Below are 11,021 nucleotides of genomic sequence, written 5' to 3'. Positions count from 1 at the left end.
ATAACCAAGGGACAGCAAAAGAGATGAGAGATAACATAGTACCTTAAGAACAACAATCATTCATTATATGGCTTATGTTTCTATATCCTAGAGATCCTTTCATTTAGTGTCCTACTATATGATCTTTTGTATCAAGGTTTTGCTCTATTGCCAATCTGTGCTAGGAGAGCCCAAGGTTTCTACTGATTATGACAAATGAGGGAAACCATTGAGCCTAAGTTCCTTTGAGTCTGGCTTACTTCACTTAATATGATCTTTTCTAAGTCTTTCCATTTCCTAACAAATGGGGCAATGTCATTCTTTCTGACAGCAGCATAGAATTCCATTGTGTACAAATACCACATCTTGTTGATCCATTCATCAACTGAGGGACATCTAGGTTGGTTCCATATCTTTGCTATGGTAAATAGTGCTGCAATGAACATTGTTGTGCTGGTGGATTTAGTATGTCTTTGTTTCTAGATGATTGGGTAAATGCCAAGTAGTGGAATTGCTGGGTCATACTGAGAGAAGTTACATAAGTAAGGTAATGAGTACATTTCTTTTCCAGCCGCATTACCCTTTCTCCTCTTGCCCCTCTTTTTTTTGTGGCTTGAACTAGGCCTGGGCCTTGTCCCTGAGCTCTTGAGCTCAAAGCTACCACCCTACCTTTGAGCCAAGCCCCACTTTCCATCTTCTGGAGGTTAATTTGAGATAAGAGTCTCAGGTCCTTTTGTGCGTGGAATGGCTTTGAACCCTGATCCTCAGATCTCAGCCTCCTGAGCAGCTAGGATTACAGGTGTGAGCCACTGTGCCTGACATTCCCTCTCTTTGATTCTCCTCCTCCCCAGGTTTTAAAGTTCATTTCCAACATAGTGTCTAGAGAGTTTCACTGTGGTTTAGGTTCCTGCTTTGTCCCACCTTTTCTGAGATTCTACTTCCCTTCCCCAAATCAGATAAACTTATATACAAGACAAAGGGCATGCAAACCAGAAAGTGACCACAGTGAAGAAAAGGGGGGGGAAAAAACCCAAAAGACAAAAATAACTGCAGTCTACTAAAAGAGAGAGAGAGAGAGAGAGAGAGAGAGAGAGAGAGAGAGAGAGAGAGAGAGAAGCCAAGCAAACACAAAATAAAAGCCCCTCTTGTTACCATATCCTGGAGATCATTTTGATTAGCATTATTTTATATGGTCATATGTCCATGTAGCTAAGATTTTACAAGGGTGAGCCCTTTTCAATCAATGCATTTATTGCATATTAAAGTGTTAAGAATGGAATTAAAGTCTTAAGAATGATCTCAAATACACTATGATAAAAAATACAGAAGAGAGGATAGATTTAAATCAATAAAAGTAAAAATGATGTTAACAACATAAAGGAAAACTATATGGAAGGAGAGGGATACCAGACAACCATTTCTTCTGCAGTTAATATCATCACTGACTCTTAACTCTGAACTTTGAAACAAATTAGTATCCTTTATCAAAATATAAACTATTTTATATTTATACAAAAATAATTATTTAAAAATTCATTATTCACCATCTGGGATTTGCTACTAATTATAATTATGTAGCAAATGTAAAGTGAAACTACACTTTAGGCAAACTGAGAGGCATGATAACCCAGACAAACAGGTCATAATTTAGAGTATGACTTCTAGGTGGAAATATCAAGCAAATCAAGCTAGAGTTCTTTTAGTAGTATAGAGCCACTAGATCATTATGGGCTATTTTTTGTTTGTCTAGCAACTAGACAGTCATACATATTTAGTTCTACAAAGGGACAAAATAGCAAGGAAAAATAAGATAAAAAGAGGACCTATAGAAAAATTACTACATACATCCTTTCCAAGTGAAGGGATAAATATGGAATCTTAATGTTTCAGTGAGATTATTTTACTGCTGAAATCTTGATTTAAATTATCCATCATATACAACATCAAGGACTACTTTCTCACTTGTGCTTTTTCATCCATCCCTATTATTGCATTTTTTAAATCAAAATGATATAGTTACCTACATAAAGTACAATCAGCTCAATAATGCTCACATTGTCATTCTTTACCCTACTCTGCCTCTTTATCTGTTAAGCTTCATCTTACCTTTTACCACAATGCCTTATCTGATCACCAAGATGATTTTACTTTGACTGAAACTATACCAACAGAGATTACCTATACTTGCTTCTACTGCTCATTGCCTTACACCCTAAGACTTCATTCCTTTGTGTTCTATGGGATTCGTGACCAGATGCTGATTTATTCATTTTGGTATATGTATTTTCTTATTTTGCTTTTCTCAGTGATGACTATTAGCTGATTTCTATTTAATAAAATAAAAAGACAATCCACAAAGCAATCAAACAGAAGTTTCAAGCTATATGGTTTTAAGGATTGGCATATATGACTTTAATCACTTTCAAAGTGTGTAGCAGACTACCAAAAATAGAGATTAGTAGATATGAATGAATAAATTACCAACTCTTACTAGATGTACAGAAGCAGTGACAGTCACTAGATAAAAAGATTATACTTCTTGCCCTCAAATGCCTCTCCAACTAAGATGGAAGAAAATGGACAAATCATATCAATAAAATAAAAACTATCATATGAGAACCCAGTAGAAAATATTATTGCTGGGGCTGAGAGTTTGGCCTAGCATTAGAGTGCTTGCCTAGCATGCATAAGACCTGGGTTCGATTCCTTGGTACCACATACATAAAAAAAAGCCAGAAATGGTTCAAATGATAGAGCTTTAACCTTGAGAAAGCCCAAGGACAGCACTCAGGCCCTGAATTCAAGAGCTGGGACTGGCAAAAAAAAGAAAAAAAAAAGTGTGTGTGCATGTGTGGTTTGCTGATAGTGGCCTACAAAGGCTATTTTTGTAGAAAAAAATAGAAAGCTTATCCTCTTCACTGACTTTTAAGAAGTTAAAAAAATATATATTCCAGGGTGGAGGGAGGACAAATGGGAGAAAAACATGAAAAAGAGGGGCAAGGAGTTTGGCCTAGTGGTAGTGTGCTTGCCTAGCATGCACAAAGATCCGGGTTCGATTCCTCGGTACCACATACATAGAAAAAAGCTGGAAGTGGTGCTGTGGCTCAAGTGGTAGAGCTCTAGCCTTGAGAAAGCCCAAGGACAATGTTCAGACTCTGAGTTCAAGCTCCAGGACCGGCAACAAAAAAAAAAAAAAAAAAAATGAAAAAGGGTATCAATGTTCAAGAAGTAATGAACCCAACTCATATGTACATCACCCTAACAATATATTTTTAAAAAGCAGTATACCCATTACCTGACAAATGTAACTAGAACCCCTCTATGTGTTACCCTGACAATTAAAATATATATATAAATATATATTCCAAATACTCTGAGCTTCCTGCTAAACTGAGTTCATTTCCAGCCTTTTTTCATTGTTCTATGCTACATATTCACCCTAACTATTGTGATTATAGACTCAGATCCATCCAACAGCAAGAAACCTGTTACTTTGTACACTCAATTCTCCCAATGCGTGTATGCACACACACGTACATACACACACACACACATGAGAACATCATAAATTAGAATATTTAACAGCAGAAGTAAGTATGGTACATAAAATTTTTCTTTAAGATTAACAAACCACTTGATCACCTACAAACCTAAAGAATAATTAAGGTTAGATTATAGCCAAGAACAATTACAAAGGGATCAGATAAGCCACCACAATGTGCCCATGTCTAAGGAATTCCTGGCAAAGGTTCTATACTGTGTCTGGTAGGCAATACAGAATATTGCCTATGGTAATTCTCTGCATTACTTTATAATCAAGGAAGTAAATGCCATTAATGTTTTTCATGAGAAAAAAAACTAATGCAAACCATGTTGACATTAATCTTTATGAAATCAAGTCATATAATAAGGCTTCTTTATCATCAGAAAACAATGATAGGCTATATTCTAACATTTGTCATCTAATAGTTGGTAAAGTGATTCATTTTAAGTTAAATTAGAAATACGCCTTGAAAGATCTAAATGCAGTGGTTACAACTTTTCCTCCACAGTAAATATCAATGTATCTGCAATCATTGACATACTCACCGCACTGACTGAATTTCTCTTTAAGTTTCTGCCAAGTCAAGTCAAAAGGCAGCTAGAAGGAAAAGAGGTATTAGTAACAGATATACAAAGAAAACAAGATTTTTAGGTGCACTATACGTTGAGTTGCTTACATTTCTGACAAATATCTGGTTGCCTTTGGAGCCTATTCTGTCTCTCATTCCACTTCCCATTGGACCCGATAAAAATCCTCGATCCATATCAATGCTCCTTTCCAGGATGGCACCTATACCTGGTCCCATCCTATCGAAGCTGGAACTCACACGGTCCAGTGCCATCCCCATTCCTCCAGTCACGCTGCTCATGCCACCCATCCCACCACCTGCATTCGAGAAGGGCAGGGAAGATTTGAGAGTGTCATTTTTTTGGGAAAAGAAGAAGAAGGAAGGGGGGGAAATCATTTTTGCGAAAGAAAGGAAGAGAAAAAGCCATATACATAAATCTGTAATATACAAGCATCCAATTATTTTCATATAGACAATAAAACAGTTTCTCAAAGAATACAATTTAATTAGGTATATACTTGGTTAGTGAAGAACTTTAATTCTATTCCCTCTCTAAAATATACTTATATAAACCACTATAATACTGTGTTCTAATCATACAACATTTAAGTTATATAAATATCTACCAATCATTACAAATACTATAGTAATTTTAATCCTTATTTTCATTTTCTAATGATTATTAGAATAAAGATATATGAATATAAACTCAACTTATAATAACTCCAGCACATGCTGCTCTCATATTTTTTTAAATATTCTTTTCCTAGTTCACTTCTCACCTCTGTATCTTTACCTGATTTCTATTAATTTCTTTTGATCTCAGATAAATTTTTAATAAAGAAAAACATTAACTTTTAATTTCTATAGTATACAGAGCTTATAAAAGGAATAACAAAATCTAGCATTAAGTCTCCTTTAGTTAAAGCTGAAGAATTTAGCTTCTACCTCACTCCTCTATTTCCTGACCCCCTTTATTCTTCCAATCTCAAAAATTTTTATTTTTTGTGCCTAATATTACCACACATGAAAATTCTCTCAATTAATAAATAGTATAAAAAGTACGAAAACAGACATAAAAACACTGAGATAAAAGGAGAAGGTAAGAAAGTTACAATGCTAAAAGCTGACTTAAAATGCAGCTGGGTGCGCCATGGCTCACACCTGTAATCCTAGCTACTCAGGAAGCTGAGATCTAAGGATCAAGGTTCAAAGCCAGCCCAGGCACAAAAGGACATAAGACTCCAGTTAACCTCTAGAAAAACAGGAAGTGGGGCTTGGCTCAAGGGTAGGGTGGTAGCCTTGAGCTGAAGAGCTCAGGGACAATGCCTAGGCCCAGGGGTAGGGTGGTAGCCTTGAGCTGAAGAGCTCAGGGATAGAGCCCAGGGTGAGTTCAAGCCCCATGACTCACCAAAAAAAAAATATTAATAAATAAAATGCTAGTTACTTGGAAAAGTGAGAACCAACGGCTTGAGATTTAAAGCTAGCTGGGGCACAAAGGTCTGTGAAAGATTTGTGAGACTTCATATCCAACGCACCAAAACAAAAATGCTGGACTGAGACATGGCTCAAGTGGTAGAGCACCAACTGTGAGCCAAAAAGCCAAGCTTGCCAAGCTTAGCCAAGTTTGAGCTCATGGCCCAGTATTGTATCATGAATAAAATGTGAAGGGTACAATGGAAGTAAGTGTCTCCAACTGACAGGATGTTAGATTTTATTTCTTGTTTGTGAAATTCCATAAATTAAATTTCTTAAAATACGGAGGATTCACTGACCATGATTCAGCAGACAACAGAGGTTAAAACTAAGTCATACATTAAGGCTTATATGCAACACCTAAAATGTGGTAGTGCAAAAGAGGAGAAATTCAGCATTTTTAAGAGTTTCAACTGCTCTTGATTCTATCAGTTTCAAGACTGAAGGATGTAAAAACCTGTTTAAACTTTTCCTTTCAACTAAGTTATTGTTACAATTGTATCTACCAAAAGACATAAGGTATTTAAAGATAAAATTAGCTAGTAGCTATTATAAAAAATAAAATGCAGGTAATGTTGGTGCCAAAGCACCAATTATTCCTAACATATGATCATAGAAATCTCTAGATTCCTTAGGTAGAAAGATAATTCTTGCACTGACTAATATCTAACACATAGGTCAGCAATATGAAGGAGGTAAATTTCAAATGGTTGAGAAATTTCTAACACTGAAGATCAAACTGAAAGGCTTTAGCTCATTAACTATCAAAGTTTCTCAAATTATGACAAGGCATACTGGCATATTAAAACAAAGTATTGCAATACTACAATAACTACTCTTGCAAAGTCTTTGCAAGCACTCAAATATTACTGAATAAATTCTAAAAAAATTTAAACCTACTTATTCCAGATCCTACTGGACCCATGTTAGAAGCTCCTATTCTTCCTGCAAACCCTCCAATCATTGCACTGCCTAAACAAGGACGGAAAGATAATATACTAATTAATTTAAATAATCATACTTTAAAGTTCCCAAGGTGCTATGCTTTTAGAAAATGTACAATAATTGAACAGTATGAACTCTTTTGGAAATAGAATTCAAATATGCAAGATAGTGAAAAAGCTAATAACATTAAAATCTCTTAACGTTTTTCTTCAAGTAATAAATTATGTGAAACATCATAAATTTCTGGTTTTACACAAAAAAGAAGAGAACAAAAAATTTAAATATAACCTGAAAAAAGGAAAGAAATATGCAGCCAGCCCTACCAAGTCTACCAAAGGAATCTCCAAAGCCTCGATTTATTCCAATATCACCACGTCCAAAATCTCGCTCCATGCTACTAGTCATCGCACCACGGTATAGCTCTGAAAAGATTGTGCAACAAATTAACCCTTTGTCAAGCACATCAATGCAAGGAAAACCATTCAAGAGTATGTCTAAACTAAACTGGAAAAAGATAGCAAATCACATCAATACAAATAATCTGATTTATCCAACTTACCTCACACACCACACATACCATCCCCATTTCTGTTATGCATGTCCTTATCCCCTAGCACCCATATGCCTTCTGAAGACATCTATAGCACCCATTCCTAAGTAAAGGAGAGGGGTATTTTAATACTAAGGAAAAGCAAATATAATATAACATCCTCATATACATTTACCTACCTCCCACTCGACCAACTCCACCAAATCCTCCCATGCTATTCATTGCTTCCAGACCACCAAACCCAATTCCTACAAAATAAAGTTTAATTTTGAGATTTTATGGGCAATTATAGAGATGAAAAGTACATTTCTTTTTGCCAGTTCTGGGGCTTGAAATCAGAGCCTGAGCACTGTCCTTGGGATTTTGCAAGGCTAGAGCTCTTCCACTTGAGCCACGGCACCGCTTCTGGCTCTTTCTATATATGTGATACTGAGGAATCGAACCCGGGTCTTCATGCATGCTAGGCAAGCATGCTAGTATTAGGCCAAACTCTTGGCCCGAAAGATACATTTTGTAAGTATAAAGTCTCACTAGAAAGCTCTTCATTCACCCTACCTTATACAGCTACTTCTTCACACAGCATCTTCATATAAGCATCTACCTGGCTCAATTTCTGCATGAGCCAACAACAAACCATGGCTTTTTTACTTAGAATTCTCAACACAGTTCTAGTTTCTTAGGAGTAACAATAGGTACATGCAAACAACAACCAAACAAAAAAAGTATGTTTTACATACCTCCTCCAATTCTATTCATTCCTCCAAACCCTGGACCATCCATTCCCATACCTCAAATAAAATATAAAGTATGTGCTTTCAGTGAATCTTATCTTTGTGAATAAACAATGACATTATAGAAAACAGACACTACTGGTATATCCACAGTGAAACACTTAGTATAAGAAATACAGCAGGACACAGAACATTGTTTTAAATGCTACACCGTAGCAATTATCCTCAAAAGGACCTGCCTCTGAATATTTATTAGACAAGAAAGCAAAACTCACTAGTCATACAACATCAAAGAAGAGAATATTCATTTGTGTATTCATTTGCATTCATTTGCTTTTTCAGAGCATACACAGAAATACCAAACAGTATAGTTAATTATCAGCCCAAAAAGTAATGATTCTCTAAACATGGTAATTAATATAGTAGTATATATAAATAAATATTGAATAGTATTTAGGAATATGAGGGATATGACAGCTCAAAGGAAAAAGAGAAATTTATAAATGTGTAAACAAATAAACAACATGAAATAGTATGTTTTAAGGAATGTGAGGTATACAACAGCTTAAAAAGTAAGGGAGAAAATGTATGCATCAGAATGATTGTAAGAATTACCCTCATGATTTAAAATACGATTATAGCATCTCAAAAAATAGTTAATACTTTGATATCATTTATTTGTCTATCCGTTAACAAACTCTAGGAATCCCTGGGCATCCACCAAAGCCACTTCAGTCATCAAATACTACTAATATAATTTGACTGTTTTACTGTCATTCTCTCCTGAAGTAAGACCTAATGCTCCAGAGACTACATAATGTCTGACACCATATAAACTGAATGAAGCAGATATAAAAGAATTATAAATGAAACATTAGAGATACACACAAAATGTCTTTCTTCTCATTCACTTTTTCATTCAAAATAGTGTATTTTCTTAAAAGTTGTTTTATGTTAAGCTGAGCTTAGTGGCTCACACAGATCTGAAGTCATGCCAGCATGGGCAAAAAATCCATGAGACCTCTCACTCAATAAAAAGCTGGGTGTGGTAACATGTACCTACCATCCCAGTTACAGAGGAAGTATAAATAGGAAGATCATAGTCCAGTCAGCATGGGTATAAACATAAGACTTTATTTGAAAAATAATAAAACTTTTTAAAAAGGAGGTATGTGGTTCAAGTGGTAGAAAACCTATATAGCAAGCATAAGACCCTGAATACAACCCCAAGCACTACCAAAGAATTTGTATTTATGTTAAAAGTTACATTGTTTGTAACTAGAATTTTTAGGGTTAAGAATAGTTAATGTTAATTATTGCTGGCTTTAAACAAATAATTCTTACAACATTTGTTTACGATGACAGTAAATAACCATATAAAAGCACAGTAAGATTCAACAAATTTCAAGAGTAGAAAGAGACTTAACAACAAAAAGGTTGAAAATCATTCTATAAATAAGTTCAAATTAGTAGCCAGCTACCTCAGAGGCTATCTTCCTAAATTAACAAATGACACTGCTATGATATAGTCGCATTCAGCCACTGCACAAATACTGTATAGTGCCGTAATAAGCATAGCACTATATTGAGAATTCTCCTCAAGTCATAGACAGTTCCATATCCACAGTGCTAACAGTGTCACTCCACCCTGACTAGTCTCAGAGGGACTTCCCTGTTCTGTCTACCCTTGTTTGTTCTAACTGCTCCCTCAAGGTGTTATTCCCTTTGCAGACAAAGCGATACCCTAAATACCTATAAAATAACCCTTTAAACATTATAACAAAGTAAACAGAGCTTTATTATATGACAAATACATTTTAAAAGAAAAAAGATTACTAACCACTTGGACCTAGATTTCCCATTACACCTCCAATGTTCAACTGGCTGGCACTTATAGGCTGTCCTCCTGGACCAAGTCCCATTCCAATGCCTCCAAGACCACCTAAAGCACAAATGACAATGTTAACAAGACCCACTTACAACTAGCTGACACTAAAATTTGAAAATACCTGTACTCCTGCAATAATATCACTCAATAGTTTCCAGTCTGAAAACAAGAACACTAGCTCTTGTTCTCATTTAGAAAGCTTCAAAGTCAAGACTGCTAATATCATTTATTAATGGCAAATATTTAACAAACAGCTTCAGGTTGTATTCTATTTAAAGGCAAAAATGCCAACAGGATTTTAAATAATATATCACATTTTACAAGCCATGTATATATCTGAAAATGAACATCTTGCACAAATTTGTAAAACCACAAATCTATCATTCAAGAGAGATTTTACCATAAATATCTCAGTAACTGATAGTGCAAGTATCAATAAGGTCATGAAACAACTGAAATAATTAATTAATTGGAGTTCATGGATAACACTCCTAACCACCATTAGAATACTTACAACAATGGGCCAGATGACAAACCACTTATAATTTTGTACAAGTGAATTTCAAAGGAGTACAATCACAAAAGTCACGTGTTCTGACCACATTTGGTCAAAAACTAATATGAGAAAAATACACATTTGAAAGGATTTGGGGGGGGGGTTGGCGCTGGGGGATCCTGAGACTTGAACTCAGGGCCTGGGTACTGTCCCTGAGCTCTTTTTTTTCAAAGCTAGCACTGTACCACTTTGGGCCACAGCAACACTTCCAGTTTTCTGGTCGTTAATTGGATATATGAGTCTCAAGGACTTTCCAGGTTTGCTTTAAACTGCAATCCTCTGATCTCACCATTCTGAGTGGCTAGGATTACAAGCATGAGCCAACTTTTACATAATATATTATTCAGGAAGAAATCATAGTGATAATCTGTAAGTACTTCAAGAATTGAATCATAATGAAAATGTTCCATAGCAGTACAGATTCAGTAATTAAATGTATACTCCTAACTGGTTATAGAAGAAAGGCTACAAATTAGTGAAAGTGAGTATTTAACAAGTCATTATGAACCCAAAGAAATGGAAAGTAGAAAAAAACTAAGCCTATAAGGACAAGTTAAATATACTGAAAACAAAATCCTCTACATTAGAATCACTGACAAATCTTTAGCTAAGCTGAGCAAGTAAAAAAAAAGAACATAGACAAAAATGGTATGATGGTGGTTACCTATAGATTATGGATTTGCAGTAAACATTTTCCCATCATGTGTATGAAATTATCAAATATTTTAGTACGTACTCCCTAGGTAGGCAAGAAAAACTACCAAAAGGGAAAACAATGTCACAT

The 11,021-nt window shown here is 35.3% G+C and overlaps 1 protein-coding gene across 2 annotated transcripts in view; it reads right to left on the bottom strand.

The window, feature by feature from the left end:
• Myef2 (myelin expression factor 2) overlaps nucleotides 1-11,021 on the bottom strand; it is a 28,820-nt gene that overhangs the window by 3,091 nt on the left and 14,708 nt on the right. The window contains exons 10-16 of one of the 2 annotated variants that reach the window (XM_090358466.1): nucleotides 9,634-9,735; nucleotides 7,800-7,850; nucleotides 7,242-7,310; nucleotides 6,836-6,934; nucleotides 6,468-6,539; nucleotides 4,200-4,408; nucleotides 4,069-4,120 (exon numbers count right to left, since the gene is read on the bottom strand). In XM_090358466.1, the coding sequence (XP_090214592.1) occupies nucleotides 4,069-4,120; nucleotides 4,200-4,408; nucleotides 6,468-6,539; nucleotides 6,836-6,934; nucleotides 7,242-7,310; nucleotides 7,800-7,850; nucleotides 9,634-9,735 (654 nt within the window). The remainder of the gene's footprint in view (nucleotides 1-4,068; nucleotides 4,121-4,199; nucleotides 4,409-6,467; nucleotides 6,540-6,835; nucleotides 6,935-7,241; nucleotides 7,311-7,799; nucleotides 7,851-9,633; nucleotides 9,736-11,021) is intronic. The other variant, XM_090358467.1, reaches the window with a different exon arrangement.

Source organism: Megascapheus bottae, chromosome 25 (genome assembly GCF_031878675.1).
Source record: "Megascapheus bottae isolate mThoBot1 chromosome 25, mThoBot2.hap1, whole genome shotgun sequence".
Lineage (NCBI taxonomy): Eukaryota > Metazoa > Chordata > Mammalia > Rodentia > Geomyidae > Megascapheus > Megascapheus bottae.
Note: the sequence above shows the minus strand (reverse complement) of the source record. Positions and strands in the feature narration are given on the sequence as shown.